The following is a 21,894-nucleotide window of genomic DNA, read 5'->3' on the forward strand; positions in this document are numbered from 1 at the left end:
TGTTTTATTGTAATGTCCACGTGTCCACTTATATTTTGTAATAAGTTACTGGCGAAGTTAACTGCCTGAGTGCTGGCAGCTCCTGACCCAGTGCTCAGGTTGGAAAGTTAGTATTTGTGCAGCTGCTCAGGGGCAGAAACCGGACACAGAGGGCCAGCCAGCCTCCCATCAAGGGTCCTGGTGCTGCCCCCGTGAGGAGCCTTCCTCTCTCCAGAAGCTACTGCTGACTCCCCTGGCTGATTCTAAGCAAAGGCTAAAGAGTCTCCATGCATTACGACGAGAATGCAAATCAAATCAGCTTGCAAGGTCTGAGTGCTTCTATTCGTACCCAGCCTTATACTGGGTGCAAAGGAAGATTTACAACAGATGTGTGATAAGCCTCTTAAAACCTAAGGAAGCAAAGCTAACACAAAAGAGAACAAACCACATACAAATTCATTGGTAAACCAAATGTAATAATACATGTCCTACTGAGGTCAAGAGGCAGCAGATCCATGTCAAATCATGTTCTCAGAAAACTCTCAGAAGGTAGTAGAATTAGAAACTGGTCTTAGAAACGTGTAACAGTAGTCCTTATTTTCACTTGTTGCTGTTGACAAAAAACAATCCTGACATACTGATTCCTGAAAGTAAACCTCCTGCCAAATCCTTAGCCAAATTTTGTTTGGAACCTGTGTCAAGACTATGCGTAGTCTTTTAACTGCATGATGTTAGCCAACTTTACCTCCTTGAGAGATGGTGGTAATCTAAACTGTCACAATATTCATAAAGGCAGCAGCTAACATCTACAAAGCCCTCACTCTGCCCAATATACCATCTTAGAAAGAACTTCACAGACACCATCTCACGTAATCATCACAACAACCAGAGGTATCATGACTATCTCCATTTTATTAATGAGAAAACTGGGGGTTAGAAAAGGCTCCGACTGATAAATGTAGAGGCAGAAGATTCAGGTTCAAACCCTGGTCTTTATAACTCTGAAGCCTGTCTTTTCAACCACTCTGCTATGCATTTCTCTTCAAAGATATCAGCTCACAGAACCAGCTCTCAATCTTTTTCCTCTTTGAATCATTCCTCAGCCATTCAAACCCATGAAAGCAACATGAAAGCTCTCTAACCAAAGGCTATTGCTTTTCTGGGGAAAAAAGCAAGAGCTCAGAAAGCCTCTAAGAAAACAAATATGCCAGCACAGTCTTCAGTTTATACCAGGCAAAGTTCACTGACTCTGTCTTTCAGCTGGTCTCCTCTTCCTGAGCAGCCTCTAAGGGAAGACAGTGAAGTCCAAGCTAGGACCCAGAACTCAGAAAGGGTTGGGGGATGGCAAGCTGCACTAAGCCATCAGACATGTCTTGCTTTGCCCTTACAACATTTTATACATTAAGTCATAAATCAGGATATTTTATATCACAACACAATTATCTTTTAAAAACTAAAAACCTGTGCCAACGGTGGATACTCATTTGCAAAAGGCACGGACGCACTGGCTGTCCCTCCTGCGGGCCAGCGCCCCCTTGTGGACTCCCCCCTACGACATGCGTGTGTTGCCCTTTCCTCTACACACGTATGATTGCCCTATGCCCACCATGTGTGTGTTTTGCCCTTTCCCCTACAGGTGTATGCATTGCCCTATTCCCACTACGTGTGTGTACTGCCCTTCATTCTAGCCCTGCCAGTTCTTCCCAGTGTTTTCAAGCCCTACTCTAAGAAATCGAGAGTTTGTTTCCTTTCTTTTTTCAAGTCCACCACAGTTACTAAACACTTGTTTGAAATGGGTGCAATTCAATGTAGCAATTAGCTAACCCAATCCATTTATTCTGAGCAAAGGGTGCTTCAAGTGAATTGTAGACTTCTGGTAACAGAAGTAAGTCTCATTCGATAGGGACAAAAATTCTGCTCTTAACAATAACTGCTGGGTCTCATCTAGATTGTGTTTCAGTACTAAGCTGAAGAGACAGGTGAAGGCTCAGGTAAAACTAACAGTGTCCGGGAGTGGGCCTGACAAAGGTGTAATTTAGAAAGGTGGAGAGAAAGCAACTGTCCTTTTTTATGGTGCTGGGTCAGCTGAGCCTCTTCACAAGACAAGCACTAAGTTACTGTGGTCATTGAGTTCGTGGTTCTCAAGAAACATAGCAAGTCACATTAAAGCAGAAATGTGGAAGAGCTGGAAAAAGGAGAGCATACGCATGGTATGTTTCCAAATGTTTGTCAGATGGATAAATGAGTGGCAGCATCGTGGTTGGACCCCTTTTGCGAGTCTTTATTAATCACGTTAACATCTAACATTCCTGCAGGACTTGCTAAGTGCTTTGCACCAAGCTAAACTCCTCACGGGGGTTACCTCAAGGCATCCTCACAAGAACCCTATGAAGTAAAAACTATTATCATCCCATTTTACAGACAAGATAACTGATGTTCAGAGAGGTAAAGTAGCTCCTTCAGAAATAACCAACCCTTCATCAACTATATGTTCTCTTCCGCTACCACCCTAGATCTCAGCTCCCTTCACGGCAAAACTCTTTGAAAGAGTCATCTGCACCCACTGCACCCACATCAATGAGGGCTGACAGATCAACCCACCAAATGTATCCCAAATTTACAGTTGGCCTTTGAAAAACGCTGGGATAAGGGCACTAACCCTCACACAGTCAAAAATCCACGTATAACTTTACAGTTGGCCCTCCGTATCTGTGGTTCTGCATCCTGCAGAACTGCAGTATGTACTACTGAAGAAAATCCAAGTACAAGTGGACCCATGCAGTTCAAGTCATGACATTCAAGGGTCAGTTGGAGTCCCTCCCCCACATTCCCCATCACATCCTAGTACAAGTCACTGTCATCTTTTGTCTAGACTCCTAAAAACGCTTCCTAAGTAATTTCCTGGTTTCCATTTAGTCTAGTTTCCACACAACAGCCAGCAGGTATTTTTAAAACACAAATTAGATCATATCACTCCCCTGCTCACAACTCTACACATTTCTTACTGTGGCCTGACAAGCTCTCATCTCCTCTTTCCCTGCTTTGCTCCCCGTGTTCCACTCACGCTGGCCTTGCTATTGTTCCTCAAATAGGACACCGGGGCCATTGTGTTCACCATACTTTTGCCTGGAACCTTCCCAATGCTAGCTCCTTCTTTCCATCTGGGTCTCTGCCTCAAATGTCACCTCCTTAACACGTTTTCTGTCTAATTACCCCTCTACCCATGGCTATGCCCTGCTGTTTTTAGTCTTAGCACTTGCTGCAATAATATTACAACAGACAGTGATTTGCTTGTTAATTTTGTCGTGTCTACTTGGATGTAAGTTGCATGAGGACAGAGACTTTATTACTCAATATTTCATTCCCAGATCCTAGAATTCCCTGGCATGTAGCAAGTATTCAATATTTATTAAGTGAATGAATGTAGAATAGACAAATTAGTGGAGATATCATTTAAAGGGTGTCTGATGAATACAGAGTGATTTTATAATATGTGTTTATCTACCCAGAGCTGGCTACCATGATGATCATGGAAAAAATAGTAATGTCAATTCCTTCTTACCAAAATTTACACATTCACAGCTAAAAGTTGATTTTTCAACTCCTTTTCTGCACACCTCAATCCTAACATACAATCAAACAGTGAAATTTAAAAAAAAAAAAAAACAACAACAACTATAAAGGCAAGGAAGTGACATCAGAGCCTGGAAAAAAAAACACTAACTGAATATTCTCACTAATGATCAAAATGTTTATGAACAGACATATATAATTCAAGCATAGGTATATACATCATGGGGGGGAATGCCATAAGATAACTTCAAGCATCAAAGGAAAAGAACAAGAAATTACATATTACTCACGTGGGCATTCTGCATTCCATGTTTCAAGAATGTGAAGGAAAGATAAGAGTTTGCTTTGCTTAGTTTGTTCAAATTCTCTGCCATATAATGGCAAGATTTCATTGCACTACATTTTCCTGAAGACATATAAAGCAACTACTTGAAGGAAACTCAACCATACATTCTTAATTCTAGGGCATATTTAAGATACATGTACAACCAGATTTTTTAAAAAAACATTCTTTGTGTCTATTACCTATGTTAATTGCAGTTTCTTGTTTATCTCCTGTCAAGACCCATATTCTTATGTTTGCTTTCAGTACATTTGTTATCGTTTCTGGAACACGTGTTTGAAGGCGATCTTCAATGGCTGTGGCTCCAAGTAGCAGGAACCTCTAGACGTTTTTTGAAAGAGGTATTTGTTTTTACTAATTAAAGATAAAAATATTTTTAAATGGAATAAATAGAGCAAATTCTGACAAAAGATATACAGTCTAACAATTTATTACGTGAAGTCCCATATACGTACACACACACACACACTTTTTTTCTAGTCTCTTCCACTCGTCTATTTGTTTGTCCCTATTTCACTACAACATGAGGCAGTGTAGCATGATTGTTAAGAGCTAGGCTTTTGAATTCATTCCCTAACTCTACAAGTTACTAGATGTGTGATCATAAGCAAACTACTTAAATTTCTGTTGCTCAGTTTTCTCATCTATTACTGGAGAAGTGGGGAAAATAAGATTACTGATAGAATTATTGTGAGAGTTAATATTTGGAAAGTGATTAGAATAATATCTAGCAGATTATAAATGGTCAACAAATATATATTATTTTAATTATTATAAGCTTAGGGTAAATCTTGATGTCTAGAGAGGTAAGCCTCCTTTATTATTCTCATTCAAAAAATATCACAATAATTCTTAGCCTCCTCCTACTACTTCTGAATGAATTTTAGAACAAACTTGTCAAGTTCTGTGAAAATTCTGTTGGTACTTTTATGCATTCCTGCAGTGCACTGAGTTCATAGATTACACTGAGGAGAACTGCCATGTTAATTACCCTGGTTTTTCCACATATTGTATACACCCTTCCATGTATATAGGTCCTTACTTGTCATTAAGAAAAATTTCATAATTTTCTCCATAAATGTCTCATCACCAGATGGTTTACAGTTTTTGTTCTTATTGTGAAGTATCTCCCTACCTCTAGAGAGAAGTGGTGTAGAGTTATTTGAAAGTGGACTAAAAACGTTTTTAAAAGAAGTATGATTGATATGCTAAAAAAAAAAAAAAAAGGAGAGAGAGAGAGAAAGCAGATCATACAAAATGCTCAATTAGAACCAAAGGCAGAAAAAAGTGGAAAGGAAAGAAAGAAAAAGAAAAAAAAGGGGAACAAATAAAAAATAGTTACAAATACAGCAGATATTAAACTAATAATCATGATAAACATGTATGATCTAAATACACCAATTAAAAGAGGCTGTCTGATAGAACAAAAAATGACACAGACTTAACTTTACGTTGCCCGTAAGAAACTCACATTGAATATGAAGACACAGATAGATTAAAATAAAGGGAATGGAGAAAGATATACCATGCTAATGCTAATAAAAGAAAGCTGCAGTAGCTATATTAATTTCAGAGCAGACTTCACAGCAAGGAAATTATCAGTGATAGAGAGGGGCATTACATAATGATAAAGAGTCCATTATCTAGGAAAACATAACAATATTTAATGTGTATGCACCTAACAACAGAGCATCAAAATATATGAGGCAAAAACTCATAGAACTGCAAGGAGAAATGGATGAATATACTATTATAGTTGGAGACTCCAACACCTCCTTATCAATAATTGACAGATCCAGCAGATAGAAAATAAGTAAAGATATAGTTGAACAGAATAGAACCATCAATCCACTGCATCTAATTGACTTTTAAAGAATACTCATCCAACAACAGCAGAGTAGGTGAAGCATAGGAGATTTTAGGGCAGTGGAACTACTCTATATGATACTGCAATAGTGGATAGTCACATGTATTTGTCAAAACCCACAGAACTGTACAGTAAGATCAAACCCTAATATAAACTATGGAGATTAGTTAATAACAACATATCAATATTGCTTCATCAACTGTAACAAATGTACCACAAATACAAAATGTTTATAATAAGGGAAACTGTGTAAGGGGGAGAGGAAGGTTATATGTGAATTATCTGTACTTTCTGCTCATTTTTTCTGTAAACCTAAAACTATTCTAAAAAAATAAATGTATTTTTTAGAGGAGTTTGGGATTAACATACATGCATTATAATAAGAAAATAGATAAACAACAGGGACCTACTGTATAGCAGAGGGACAGTGGGAACTATATTCAATATCTTGTAATAACCTATAATGGAAAACAATCAAAAAAGTGTATATATATATAAACACACACACATACATATATATATATATATATATATATATATAGCTGAATCACTTTGCTGTACACCTGAAACTAACACAACATTGTAAATTAACTGCACTTCAATTTTTTAATGGTTAAAAAATAAAATAAATAAAATATTGTAAAAAAAAAAAGGTATTAATTTTTTGAATGGCCAAAGGATTTGAATAGACATTTCTCCAAAGAAGATATACAAATAACCAAAAAACACATGAAAAGATGTTCCACATCATTAATCATTAAAGAAATGCACATTAAAATCACAATGAGATCCACTTCATACCCACTAGGATGGCTATAATCAATTACAGATTGTAACAAGCACTGGTGAGGAGGTAGAGAAATTGGAACCCTCGTACACGGGCTGTGGAGATGTAGAATGGTACAGCTACTTTGGAAAATATAACTATTGTCTCAATAGGTTAAAAACAGAGTTACCATGTGACCCAGAAATTCTACTCATAGATATATACCCTCCAAAAATGAAAGAATGTGTCCAAGTGAAAGCTTGCACATGAACGCTTATCACAGCATTGTTCATAATAGCTAGTGGAACAACCCAAACGACCATCAACAGAGGAATGAACAAACAAATTGTATATCCACACAATGGAGTATTATCTGGCATTGAAAAGGAGTGAACTATGTATGCATGCTACAACAACATGGGTGAATCCTGAAAGCAGTAAGCTAAATCAAAGAAGCATGTCACTAAAGACCACATATTATATGATTCCATTTATATGGAATATCCAGAAGAAGAAAGTACAGAGAGCACGAAAGTAAATTAGTGGTTGCATGGGCTGGGGTTAAAGAATGGGGTAGGGGTGGGAGGATGGCAGAGAGTGAAGACTAACGGATATGGGTTTTTAGGGCGATATCGAAAATATTCTGCGTTCATCATGGTGATGGCTGTAAAGCTCTGAGTATACTAACTATACAACTGTACACTTCAAATGAGTGAACTCTATGGTACGTGAATTATATCTCAATAAAGCTATCACACTTTTTTAAAGAAAGGAATGCTTCAAAGGAACTATGAAGCCACAGAGCCTCAGAAACAAGTCTAATTCAATCAGTCAATCTATCAATTCATATTTTACCAATACAGCAATCCTGGTAACATGGTACTTAATTACTTTAGCAATTACAGTCTAAGTTATGCTGTACTTGACTACTGATACAAATGCAGACGGCATCTTTCTTGCCCTTGCTCATCGAGAAAGACATTTAAAATCTTATTAACCCCAAAAGGAAAAATGTTCAAAAGCAAAGAAGTGCTACTGACCTGAAGAGCTAAGAGGAGGGTCAGAAAACACCTCCCTCCTACTGAAGAAAACAAGTAGGACCATAATGGTGTGCATGGAACTGATAAGAGCCAATTTCACAGAGCCAGTCAATCCTACACTCTTTGGTGTCAGACTCCAACGTTTATCTATAAGTCTGCAGAAAGTAGCCATATAACTATAACTAACATAACATCACCTAGAATTGTGGAAATTAACACAAGTCATGAAGCAGATGGTTAGATAGATCCTCGAATGGTTAATACAAAATTAGAAAAATGACAACTGAAGGACAAGACTATTAGCTTTTTTAGATGGCATATGGGTGTTCCAAGCCTAGAAAACTAGAGTTGATGATATAGATTTTTTAAAATGCAAAATTTAAGTTAAGAATCATAACTGTTTGGCTCTTATAGCTTGAAAGATATATCTCTAAAAAACCCAGTTCCTTCTGATCAAAACCTATGAACACTTGACCCTGTCATCTACCACTTGCCCCCAGTGTGTCCTGTTTTAGGAGGTACCCCCTTCAACAGGGTATCTAGTTCCCAGGACAAGTCTCCCCAGTGGAGCTGCAATGAATAGGGAGCTCTAGTCTCCAGCCCCCCGGAAGTTTGCCGTGCCTGACTCAGCCCCCAGGAGCTCATCACTCCTGGATGAACTGGAAAACATCCAGCGGGGGAAAGAGAAGGGACGGTGGTAAGACACAAATGAACACGTCTGACAATTATCAATGTGATTTTAGTATCACAGAGCCTGATCGTTTGCATACATGACTTGGGCTAAATCTCCTCTCATCCACACTAAACAGGGATATTGAGCATTTTTGACTCCTGAACTTTTAAAGCTTATAGCCGTTGAGAGAAAAAAAAAAAAATCAGTGTTTTGTTAAATAACATGATTCTGCTCTGTTAAAGTATCTAAGAATGATAAGATTTCCACTCAGACCTTCCAAGCACTGCATTGCTGCTCATTAGCGGCTCTGGGTACTCAGGTAACCTTTAGAATATAGGGTGGCACTCACTCAGGCCAGACAACCTCCAAGACCAGACAGGAAAAGCCAGCCTGGGATAGTTCTTCTGCCTGTTATTTCTGCCTCTGAAGTTTAAAGAAAGAGAATAAAGAGCCCTGCCAGTTATACAAGGTCACCTACTTTCCTTGGACAGCAGACAAGCTTGAAATCTTCAACCCCCAATATTAACTGAGTACAGTTAATATTTCCGGAGCACCCACAGCCAGGCACTGTGTACCTGTTGGAGACGAGCATTCAGCTGATGAGGGAATTGGTCAGTTTAAGGACACTGCACTCCCTGACCTTGCTGCCCACCTCACATTCCCTGGGAAAGGCAAACTTACTCTTTTCTTCATCCTATGACTTCCTCTTTCCCCACATACGACTTCCAGATTAAAACTTAAAACTAAAATATAAATTATGACAGTTTGATTGAAAACAGAATTGCCACACTAATACGTGTACAGTCCTTCAAGAGGCCAATTTTCTATTGTCCAGATGTCTTCTCAGTGTGTGGGTGTAACAGACCCACCCGTATCCCATAAGGAACAGGCAGGTTACACAATCAGCCCCTTTCCTGTGCTTTGTCAACAGACGCTGAGTAATCGCCCGTGAGGGCTACTGCAGCATGTTCATGCACTGGGTATGAAGCTGGGTTAGGTTCCTAATCTTCCAATAGTCGACTTTGAAAAAAAGATGGACCCAGTGATGTTAAGAAAACCCCTCAGCCTAAATCTGTTCTGGCCAAGCTCCTGCAGGAATGAAATGCAGAGTTCATGGGACCAAATGGCGAGAGAAATCAAGCCAAGAAACAAAAGTTGGCCCAGGACCCATTAAATCCCTGAAGCCTCAGCTGAAATTCACTTCTGTCCTGGAAGCTGAGAACAGTGCATGGAACTGAATAGATGCTCAATCACTATTTGTTGAATGAGGGAAAGAACAAATGAGGCTTCAGTTTCCGATTCAGTAAGCCAGAAAATCACCAAAATAACAGAAAATGAATTTAAATCCCATTTTGCAAGGACTTGTTTGAAAAACATTTTTTCCTTAAACCAGACTGTAATATTTTAGGCTAACTCCTGTAAAACATTCAAATACTTAAGGATTCCCTAGAAACTAATTCTCTGCAGAAGAGCTATAGAAGTCGTTATTCTGTTTTGAGAAGTTGTTATTCTCAATTGCAATATAGTTCCCACACGCTTCTACCTACTGTCACCTGCTTACAGCACAGGTATATTTTCAGATAGCAGTAAAAGGCCCAAAATGCAAACTTGCAAAATATCCATACTTTCAGACAAGACACACGTGTCTGTAGGAAGCAGCAGCTTAAAAACTAAAAGGAGAAAGTGGGCTACAGCTTTCAAGGTATTATTAGCTTTACCCTTATTTGATATTACACCTTGCTTTGCAAATCTTCTATAAACCTTTCAGTAGATGTTGTTCTTATTCAAAACTCACTCAAGGAATTTTATTTCCTTAAGAGATGGACGATAAGTCAAAATCAGAAGGATAAGAGAATGGCAGGAAAATATCAACTATGTCAGGATTCTGAGTTACATGCACAAAATAATTAACTTCAAAATACACAACACAAACCGGAAAAACCTCCCTTTTTCTCCAACTATAGGCATAGTTCCTACTACAGCTTGATAAAAGGTAATGCTTAGCAAATAGAAACAGATAATAGATTGAAGACACTGCCTTAGGAATAAAGGAAGAGCCACATAGTAAAAACATACATTTGACTCTGTGCGTAAGCACAAAATACCATTGGAAGTGGGAGGAAGGGAAAATAATAGTAATGCCTTGACAGGGTTTGTTTGGGGAACCATTTATTTTTAAGCAAACAGAAGGCATACAAGGTCTCACATACCAACAAGCTCCCCCTTGCCCACCTGTGGGCCTGAGCAGCAGCGACATGCATTGAGGCTACAATTTCAACAGCTGAGAACAGCATTACGAAAGGGAACTCAATTCTAAACAATTTTCACTTACCTTCTTTGGCAAAACATTCCAGATGGGCTAAAGTCTCCTCCGCAAAGAGAGAATCTTCTGAAAGTCTCTCATAAATCACTGAATCCTATAGAAAACACACACACACACAAATACACACACTGTGATTAACATCTAAGCATGACAGTCTAAATTATAAATACTGTTCTATAATTTTATTGTTATAGCTAATAGATGTGAAGGAGCTCAAGCAGCCCCAGTGAAGGCACAATTCCAGAAAAAAATATGCTACATACAGAGGGGAAAAAGACAAGGAACACAGCAGATTTTTCATTGGAACAATGCAAGTGAGAAGCCAGTGAAGCAAAGTCTTTACAGCACCGAAAGAAAAAATGGCCTAGAATTCTATACTCAGCAAAAATTGATTTCAAGATGAAGATTAGAAAAAAATGAAGATGAAATGAAGATTTTTTTCCACCTTAGGCTGAAAAAATTTATCACCACCAGATCTACTGTATAAGATATGGTAAAGGAACCCCTTCAGATAAAAATCATTATACCAAATGTTAATATGGGTCTGAAGAGCACTGAAAATCGTATTCACATGAGTATATATACATTATTTTTCTTGTTATTTAACACTAGAACCAACTACATGATCCCTAGAAGAAACACACTTTAAAGACACAAATGGGTTAAAAGGAAAGAAAAAGCTATACCATACTAATACTAATCAAAAGAAATCTGAAGGAACAAATTGGTAAATTGACCTAGATCAAAGTTACTAACTTCTGATCTTCAAAAGACACAATTAAGGAAATGAAAAGATAAGCCACAGACTGGGTTATAATATTTGCATGTAATATATCTGATAAAGGACTTGTTTCCAAAATAAGCAAGAACTCTCAAAACTCAGTAAGAAAAAACGTTACTTAAAAAAAAAGGTTAACTATTTAAACACATTTTAACAAGGAAAATAAGTGGATGGTGTGTAGAAAAGAGTTGACATGGCAGATCAGAGACTGCTCTCCTTAGAGAGACCTACTTACAAAATTGGCCCTTGGCTGGCCTCTAGGAATTTGGCTGGTAAACAGTTCTCTAAACTGATACAAACTTTCCCTGTGTGACTGACCCCCATGGGATTCCTCCAGACACTACTCGTGTCTTTCCTTTTGTGATCTGGCTGTATATCCTTATTACATTGCTGTAATAAATCTTAGCCATGAGTACAACTATATGCTGAGTCCCATGAATCCTTTTAGAGATTTGCTAAAAGCATAGGGGTGGTCTTGGGAACCCCCATCACAGATGGCAAATAAACACATGAAAAGCTGTTTGCTATCATCGGTCAGCATGGAAATGTAAATTACATTCACAATGAGGTACACACCTATTAGAATGGCAAAATTCAATAGACTAACCAGGCCAAGTGTTGGTGACAACTGCTGGTAGGAATGTAACTACAATTTGGTGGTTTCTTAAGAAGTTGAAATACGCCTACCACGTGATCCAGTAACTTTACTCCTAGATATTTACCAAATAAAGATAAGATCATACGTCCATACAAAGAGTTGCAAACAAATGTTCATAGGAGCATTATTTGTAGTCGCCCAAACTGCAAACAAAATGTCCAGCAACAGATGAACAGATGAACAAAGGCTCGTATATCCATTCAATGGAATCTACTCGGCAATACAAAGAAATGAACTGCTGGTACAAGCTAAAACATGAATGAATTTTAAAATTATGAGTGAAAGAAGCCAGACAAAAAGTAATATATACTGTATGACTTTGTATAAAACTTTAGTAATTGAAATGAATCTATAGTGACAGAAAGCAGATCAGTGTCAAAACTTAACAAAATGTACATTTTAAATATGTGCCATTTATTTTATGTCAATTTTACCTCAATAAAGCTGGGTTTTTTAAGGTACATATGGTAGTGAACAAATACATAAGTGCTTTATAAAAAGAGATTCAAAGAGGTAAAGCGAATTCCTGAGACACCAAATCCAAGCACTTTGGGCTTGGAACTGGGATCAAAATTCCTGCTACAAACCCTTAGCATCAACCATCTAATCACTGGTTCTCAAAAAAACAACTGAGTGGGCTTCCCTGGTGGTGCAGTGGTTGAGAGTCTGCCTGCTAATGCGGGGGACACGGGTTCGCGCCCTGGTCTGGGAAGATCCCACATGCCGCGGAGCAACTAGGCCCGTGAGCCACAACTGCTGAGCCTGCGCGTCTGGAGCCTGTGCTCCGCAACAAGAGAGGCCACAATAGTGGGAGGCCCGCACACCGCGATGAAGAGTGGCCCCCGCTTGCCGCAACTACAGAGGGCCCTAGCACAGAAACGAAGACCCAACATAGCAATCAATCAATCAATCAATAAAAATCTTTAAAAAAAAAAAAAACAAAACAACTGAGTGACAGCAGGTTTTCACTGACATAAAAGTTTAGTAAAATTATGGTGTGAGCCACCACAAATTTCAATGGGCTCAGCTGGCAGGGAGGTCCTTCTCGGTTGCCCTGAGATGGACTTTTCAATCTTGGGTAATGCAGTCAACAGCCACTGATAACAGCGCATACAAAGTAACAACGTTTTAAAATATTGTGGGAGTTTGGGGTTTGTTTTGAGCTCGAGCCACTTTTCTCCTTGCTTGGCCCTGCAATAAACCATTCTTTGCTTAAAATAAAATAAAATAAAATAAAATAAAACATTGTGAAGTTGTAAAAGGCTTCCTGTAAGTTGTTGGAACATAGAGAGAAGGAGTTCCATGAATAATGAATCCCATTGCATTTATATGAAATGTCCAAAAAAGACAAATCTATAGAAACAAAAAGTAGATTCGTGGTTGTCGGGAGCTGGAAGCAGGACTCGGGAGTTACTGCAAAAGGGCATGAGACATCTTGTTGGGGTGATGGAGATGTAAAACTGGATTCTGATGATCGTTGCACAGCCCTGTAAATTTGCTAAAAATCATCGACTTGTACACTTAAAATGAGTGTTTTCATGGTGTAGAAATTAAACCTCAATAAAACTGTTCAAAAAAAAACCCCCCAAAAACCAAGTCCCAGTACTTACAGCCGCTTTGCAGTAGAGCCGGAGCTGTCCTGTAAGAGTTCGCACAATTACAGATATCCTCTTTCCAGTACTAAAACAATATTGAGTGTATTATTAGTTTCTATTTTCCTCAGTACATGACACTAATACCCACACAAAAATTCAAAGTCAAAAGAATTCTAAGAGAGTCCTCAGCTGCCCATTGCTGAAAAGGCCAGCATGTTTCTTGCCAGCCTCTTTTTTCTTTACCTGCTTCCTTTAACTGAGATTCTAATTATAAGTCTCCACCTTCTTCTCTTACTATTCTTTTCTTCCATGGAAGTTTACTGACACAAATATATGTAATAGATTATATTATGATATATTATATTAATATAATTACATATATATTATGACATTTTATATTAATATGTACCATTATAACATAGTACATGACATATATATAATGTAATATACCTTTCTTATGTTTTATATGTACATATATTACTTATAATATAATACATAAATTTTATATACATGTAATATATATAATATAATCATTAAAATTTGATGAGGAAAGGGGAAAGCAGCCCTGGGTCTGTGTATTATTCAGTCCTCACACCATCTTTATCAACTAGACCTCCCTGCCCCCATTTTGCTGCACAGAGATGCTAAATTCCTCCTCACCATCTCATTCGCCCACACTTAACTCTCCTGTCATCTTTCAATTATCAGCCCAAGTCCCACCTCCCCACAAAGGCACCCAGGCCCCTCAGAGATAAACCTCCACCACCAGCGGCACCGCTGTCTCCATCAGATCATACTCTTCAATATTCTTTATCGCCCTCATAACGACTGGGAATTACCTTGTCTGTTTACTAAAGCAGGGGACCCCACAAACAAGTGGTCCACCCTAGTCCTAGAACAGTATTCTAGAAAAATATTTGTAGCTGCATAGACTGCAGTTCTCCCCATGAAGACGAAAATACGTTTTGTTTGCTTTTTTTTACATTCTTTAACTTTTCTTTCACCTCTGGAGGCACAGATTGGTTGACAATACCAAGGACTTTGGAACCAGACAGACCTGGATTTGAACCCTGATTCTGCCACTTATTTGCTTAGCGACGTTGGGAAGGTCATTTAAATGGAGCCCCAGCTGCCGGTCTTTCAAGTGCAGTGACCACCACTGGCCTCAGAGGACCGCTCTGTGTGTGTCCAGCAGACCAGCTGGGCTTTCAGTCATTAGTTCCTCCACGTTTTCAAGTTCTTCCAACAAAAAGAATTTTATTTTTCTTCAGGAATAAGATTGATCGAGAAAAGGATGTTCAAGCTTGGAGGAAAAGTAAGAGGTTCATAGACATGATGGCCGAAGGAGAGAAGGAAGATCTCCTTCAGGGAGAAGAAAACCCTAGTGAAATCCAAACAAGCCTCAGAGAAGAGTGCTCCAATTAAAATAATAGTAATAATAAACACTCATACCAAGTGCTCTATCAGTTTTGACTATGTGCCAGGCATTGTGATTTAATCTTCACAACAATCCTGTGAGGCGGACACCACTGCTAGCCCCATTTTACAGATCAAGAAACTGTGGCACAGAGAGGTTAGGTGACCAGGAAGGTCATGAGCTAGTAAGTAACAGAACCACGGCTACGACCACAAGTGATCCTTTTCCCTCCTCTGTCCCCCAAGCTTTTTTCACCCTCTCACCCTCCTCTCCACATGCACCCATGCTTGTCATCTCCCTTTTCCCCTTCTTCCTTCTCTGGTCCACTGGCCCCCCGTCAATATAGCCACCAAGGAGCAAAATGAGCCACTGAGACGGCAACTCTGCCAGGTCACCAAGCAGAGAGTGCCAGCAAGAAAAGATGTTTCCCACCCCCCAGGGAGCCCCATGGCCATGCCTACGGAAAACACAGCTTTCATCTGTCCCCACCTCACTGCCAACAGTCTAAGCCAGAGCTCCCACCCTCCAAGGATGGTCCCGGTGACCAATCTTACAGTGGAACGCTTCAGCTAAAAGGGACTTTCCAACAGGGATAAAGGATTAACAATTGTTCTAAATACTTAGAAAGCTGTTAGAACACTATTAAAAGTAAATGAATCATTTAAGTGGTACCTAATTAGGCGAGCATGTGTTAATGACAGGAAATGACTGCTCTCCTGGTAGCAGAAGTCAAATGTTAAGAAAGGAGAAAGCTAGAATGAATACTGAGATGTATTTTCTTGTAACAAAGTTCTTAGAAAAATCTTTCCTAGGACTTCCTTGGCTGCCCAGTGGTTAGGACTCCGTGCTTCCACTGCAGTGGGCATGGGTTCAATCCCTGGTTGGGGAACTAAGATCCCTCATGCCACCTGGCACGGCCAAAAAATAAATAAAAAATCTCTCCTAGAGAGGGGGTAACAACAACTTTTCTGAGGTTTAAAGCTTTTTTTTTTTTTTCAATGTCATTGGGAAACAAGGCTTTAAAAATACAATTTAAAAACAAATCATCTGGCTTTAGGAAGAACGAATGATTTACTTATTAATTTCCTTTTCTAATTTTTCAAATTTCACATTAGAAATAGTGAAATGGTCCAAGAGATATGACTTCATGAGTCTGGAGGAAAATCCAATGGAAATAAAATCATCACCAGTATCCTGACCACATGCTTTGGGGAATCAAGCCACAGATGCTGGGGTGTAAGAGGAAAGAAGAATGCACATTGTTTGGGAAAAAATTAATTAATTCACTATTTTTAAAGAAACAGTTTTTGGTTTATTTGTGAAAATAATGTTCAATATCCATTTGTTAAAAAAGAGACAATAGGCCCAAAATGGAGTCATGTGTGCTCAGCCCACATCCCCAAACCGAGACTCAATACCTGACCTAACTGCAATTTCAGAGTCTCCCAGGAATCTAATCTTAACCAGTCAGTGTGGAATCACCTGGTCAGCACTAGTGAGGTAACCTGAGTGACAGACCCCAGGGGTCCCCCAAAGGAAGATGACCTTGTCCCAAACAATCTACTTTTTGCTAGTAGCCTCTTTGTCCCGCCCCATCTGCCTATAAAAGTCTTCCACTTTGTACAACTCCTCAGAGCTCTTTTCAGTCTGCTTGATGGGATGCTGCCCAACTCATGAATCATTGAATAAAGCCAGTAAGATCTTTAAAATCTACTCAGTTGAATTTTGCTTTTTAAGGCAAAAATTTATTCACCAAATATTTACTGAGTATTTGCTGGATACCAGCCCCTGCAGGAGGTGACTCCTGCCCTCCTGGAACTTACAGTCTAGTTAGCGACACAGTTGTTAAGTTGTAACCCAGATTTAAAATCGCAGCTCTGATTATGACAAGTGCTAGAAAGGAGAGGTCAAGCACCTGCACCAGCTACAAAAGGGAATTTTTACTGGAGAAGTGAAAACCGAGCTGAGACGAAAGGGTAGGTGAAAGCTAACTAGAATTTCAGGATTCTGTATTAAGGTTTTGATTTACATTGCCAAATCTCAGTTGAATAGCCACAGAAAGAGCCCTGGGAAATACACAAATAGAATGAAAAGGCAGCTTACCTAGAAAATTCCAGGACATTAAGAATTTCAAATGTGAATTCTTCTGCCATCTACAGGAAGATAAGACAACATATTCTTACCTGAGGATAGAAGTATTCATCTCACAAAATAACTCACTCTCCCAATCACAAACAAGTTTTACCCTCCAAATACGTCTCTTTTTCAAAATATAAATCTTCCTGCAAGTCTGATGAGATAATGGTGCCCTCCTCTGGTAAGAATATTGTTTGCAACCTGGGCAATATTGGCAAAAGTGCTTCTGATAGTGACAATTTAAGACTGAAACACCTCTCTCTTCCGCCTAAAATCCGCACGATTAGAAAAATTGTATAAACACTATGTTGTAAGGTTACATGGAGTAAGGGAGAAAATCAGCAGAGAGAAATGTGAACAAATAAATCTTTTAATAAAATTGCACGGATCAAATAAAATCCTTAATGCTTAGATAATTTGAAGAGGTAAACATGAAGAGAGGTGGCATGCTAAAAAATATATCAATGAAACATGCATTCTTTTCTAAATTTTTCCAGCTACAGCCTCTTGAATTCCTGTAACCATGATCAATTTATCTCTGCGTCTACCAGCTCTCAGCTTCAACACTGCAGAAGTCGAAATGTGATGTATGATATTTATATATATATCTATGTGACATAAAGATGAATTAATCAGTCCATTCTAGAAAGGACTCAATGTCTAGTAAGCATCTCTCACCATTGCATTATTACTAGGAAAAAAAACAGTGCATTGGCCACCATGCTTACATTGCTTCAATTTTTTTCCCATAATATCAAAGGCTTGTGGTCATCAAGATAGAACAAGGGTATATGTAACAAAATGAATAAATCAACGTATTGATAAAAACAGAACTCACCAAAAAATAGAAACATTTTGATTCTTCATAGGAAAAAAATTAGTTTACTTCTTAAATGTCTGACAATTCTAACTCTTTAGAATAGCTCAAATTTTTTTTTTATGTTAGCAATTTTTTTTTCTTTTTTAACATCTTTATTGGAGTATAATTGCTTTACAATGGTGTGTTAGTTTCTGCTTTATAACAAAGTGAATCAGCTATACATATACATATATCCCCATATCTCCTCCCTCTTGCGTCTCCCTCCCACCTCTCCCTATCCCATCCCTCTAGGGGGTCACAAAACACCGAGCTGATCTCCCTGTGCTATGCGGCTGCTTCCCGCTAGCTATCTATTTTACGTTTGGTAGTGTATATATGTCCATGACACTCTCTCACTTCGTCCCAGCTTACCCTTCCCCCTCCCCGTGTCCTCAAGTCCATTCTCTACGTCTGCGTCTTTATTCCTGTCCTACTCCTAGGTTCTTCAGAACCTTTTTTTATTTTTTTAGATTCCATATATATGTGTTAGCATATGGTATTTGTTTTTCTCTTTCTGACTTACTTCACTCCGTATGACAGACTCTAGGTCCATCCACCTCACTACAAATGACTCAATTTCGTTTCTTTTTATGGCTGAGTAATATTCCATTGTATATATGTGCCACATCTTCTTTATCCATTCGTCTGCTGATGGACACTTAGGTTGGGAATAGCTCAATTTTACTGAGCACCTGCTCTGCACCAAGCATTAATGTCAATTACTTTACACATACTAACTCATTTAATGTTCGCAAGGACCCTACTGCATACGTGATGAGAAAACTGGGGCAAACCCAGAGAAGTTAAGGAGCACGCCCCAGAATAAAGGCTGCGGAGGGTGAAGCCAGGTGGGAATCCTGGGCACTGGATTCCGAGCTCCTACTCCGCACCGCTGTACACACGTGTCTCTCTGGGTGAGCAGGTGCGTGTAACTGCTAGAAAGTACAATGTATCAAGTACTACTCACAGCTTCTATGGTGACAGAGTATGGCGTTCTTGTAGTGAAAACAAAGCCATGTTTACTTGCTCCTTTCACTAAAGCTGCTTCATCTGTCAATAAACGGTCTGTATTAATGGAGATCAAGCAAATGTACTAACGCTGAATTTAATTTAATACAGATTCCTCCAGCACTAAACTATCATGTCATTCTCTTACACTTGGGTTTTTTACCCAAATGCACTTATCTGTGCTTCTAGGTGGCAGAGTGCTCACGGAAGAGGAAATGTGGTTAAACAGGGCCTCTGTCAGTGGGACTAACTCGCCAGCCTGGAAGGAAAATACGTTCTCCCCGCTCACTGCGGTCTTGTTTGTTCTCCATGCCATTAGCAGCACCTCCATCAGCCGCTGCAGGGCCTTACCCTGACCCCTGCTGTGTTACTGATTATAACCTGTCACTGAGCCCTGCTCCAAGAGCCATCCGCTGCCAGCCTTCTGAGGCATTTTCGGGGTGTGTGGAGAGTGGGAGCCCCAGAGCGGCTCAGAGCTGCACTGTACATGATGGCCCCTAACCGGTGAGAGTTTCAGGCAAGGAGAAAGGCAGGTGTGATCAGGGGACCAGCAATGGCATCAGCTCTTCTGTGGGCCCATCACCTGCCAGGTCTCTACGTGCACACAGCACCTACCTGGGGAGGAGGCCTCTACCTGGGGAGGAGGCCTGGTAGCTTATATCATTTCCGTCTCCCTCTGGAACCGCAGTGTGGCACGCGCACAACAGGGTAAGAAATTCCTCTATATAGTCTTTCGTGGGCTGTAAGAAAGGGACAGAGCTAGTGAGCGTCTTCCAACGCAAAGCCCCCCTCCACCCCGCATCACGCAGGAGTCGCATGCAATCTGCAGTTAGTACCAACTGAGGTTTCACTTCAGGTCCATATTGTCAGGCACCAGCTAAAAACCATACCATTCAAAATGGAGTGGAGAGGGTACTGAGTCAGGGACAGTGCAGGGGGCTGGGAGACCGCAGAGAAAACGGGGAACCTGCGCTTTTGGAGCTTCTGTTTTCCTTGGGGAGACGGGCTCTCTCAAAGCTGGAGGAAACAAGTAAGGGATGTGATAGAGAAGACAGGGGCCTATTTTAGGTAGGTGATCAGGAAAAATATATATATTTAAATGTTTAAATTAAGTCCTAAAGAGAAAGGTTAGTTGCGGGTGTTAGTGTACCTGTGTGGTGGCACACACCAGACAAAGGTTGTAGCACCTTCCCAGGCCCCAAAGTCAGGACAAAGATTCATTGTTAGCAGAGCTTCAAGACAAGCGTGACCCCAGCATCTTGAGCCTCGGGCTCAATGATACAGAATGAGGGAGGAGAGAGAGAGGACCACAGTAGTGAGTTTGGATTTTATCTTAAGTGTGGTCCAGTCCTCGGGAGGGTCTTAAGCAAAGGAAGAACATGTACAGGTTTGCATTTTGAAAGATCACTTTTATTTTTAAGGAGATCAAGATTTCAAATCAGGTAGATCAACATCCTAAAACAGGTAAGTGCAGATATTGGTAGCATACAATAGAACCAAAGAGTTTAAAAGCAGATAGAGACAGGATTTCATAGATTGCTACACAGTAGAAAATTCTTGTATAATGTCTGAATTCACTCACACTCAAGTTCAGGCCTCAGTTCATAATTTTGGTGTAAAATCCCTTACTTATTATATTAACACCAAAACTTTTCAAGACTTTCTCTTCCTTCTAGAAAACCATATGCATGTTTTAAAGTTATATAGCATTACCCTGTTGACTTAGAGGGAAAATAGCAGACTTACATGGTCATTCTCAAAGTTCTGCAATAATGTTGGGTCATTGAATTCATAGGACTCTGGGACGGGACAAGGTGACTGACTGAGGAAGGATAGATAAGATTCATTTTAACTAAAAGTTTCTGGTGGTACCAGTCAATAATCAAGCAGATCTAAATCAAACACAGTCCCATCTTCTGTTTTCACTAAGTCACACTTCCAGCTAGTAAATATTTAGGGTTCTGTCAAATTATACATCCTCCCAGGTCTTGAGCTGCAAAATAGCATTAGAAAATGCTTAAACTTGTGTTGAAAACTGTACAATTATACGGAGTTTGAGGCAGAGTAAATTGCCACGAAAGCAGTAAATTGAAGACTAGATTCTGGGTTCTTTGAATATCCCATGGGAAAGATCTAGGGGAGCTTCCTGGGAACTGCCACTGGGGGTGTGGACAAGGGGGCTGTGCTATTACACGCCAGTGCGCTGGCACTGATAAAAAGTCCACCACAAGGGAAAGGAATAGGGGCAAAGGAGAAAAGACCGTATCTAGTTATCTTAAGTTTTCTTCACCAGCAGCACTTCTGTCTGACTGATTTCTAAGGGAAAATGAGAGAGGAAATATGATGGTTACATGCTATAAATATAAAACTCTTTAGGAATTCTAATCATGTATAAAAGCAGACATAAACCATATTTTTTAAAAACTGCAAGTTTTCATATAAAATACATTAAGTTGCAATCTCATTATCTCATTCAGATATAGCTATAGTATTATAGGTTCAGATAGGTTTTGGAGTAAATAAAGTCTACTTAATTTTGTTAAGAAAAAAAATGAGAACTTCCAATAGAGTATGGCAATAAAAACACTTACCCATAAATTATACCAGCAATGGTACACTTCTTAAATGTCATAATATTGCACGTAAGGGTCCCTGTTTTATCAGAGAATAAGTATTTCACCTATGCAAAGAAGAAATACATTTTAAATTTAACTAAACCAAGAAAAATTAACACGATAAACATAAATTTAAAATGTATTTAGAGAGCAAAGATGGTGTTCTTTCTCTTTAAATCCTCAAATTATGTGAATTTTTAGAAAACAAGAAGTTCAGTCTATAAGAATTCTATATGTAATATTTATTTCTTTCAGAAGCCA

At 39.2% G+C, this 21,894-nt stretch overlaps 1 protein-coding gene across 3 annotated transcripts in view; it reads right to left on the bottom strand.

The window, feature by feature from the left end:
- The window catches only part of LOC309615448 (phospholipid-transporting ATPase IB-like), a 61,131-nt gene that overhangs the window by 29,438 nt on the left and 9,799 nt on the right, over window positions 1-21,894 (bottom strand). The window contains exons 4-12 of one of the 3 annotated variants that reach the window (XM_082365108.1): window positions 21,610-21,698; window positions 21,293-21,334; window positions 20,765-20,840; window positions 19,653-19,758; window positions 18,978-19,060; window positions 17,119-17,168; window positions 13,614-13,683; window positions 10,574-10,658; window positions 6,227-7,723 (exon numbers count right to left, since the gene is read on the bottom strand). In XM_082365108.1, the coding sequence (XP_082221234.1) occupies window positions 7,716-7,723; window positions 10,574-10,658; window positions 13,614-13,683; window positions 17,119-17,168; window positions 18,978-19,060; window positions 19,653-19,758; window positions 20,765-20,840; window positions 21,293-21,334; window positions 21,610-21,698 (609 nt within the window). In that variant the 3' untranslated portion in view covers window positions 6,227-7,715. Of the gene's footprint in view, window positions 1-4,176; window positions 4,217-6,226; window positions 7,724-10,573; window positions 10,659-13,613; window positions 13,684-17,118; window positions 17,169-18,977; window positions 19,061-19,652; window positions 19,759-20,764; window positions 20,841-21,292; window positions 21,335-21,609; window positions 21,699-21,894 lie in introns of those variants that run through there. The other 2 variants (XM_082365107.1, XM_082365109.1) reach the window with 2 other exon arrangements.

The sequence above is a fragment of the Balaenoptera borealis genome (genome assembly GCF_965194805.1).
Source record: "Balaenoptera borealis genome assembly, chromosome: 18".
NCBI classification, from domain to species: domain Eukaryota; kingdom Metazoa; phylum Chordata; class Mammalia; order Artiodactyla; family Balaenopteridae; genus Balaenoptera; species Balaenoptera borealis.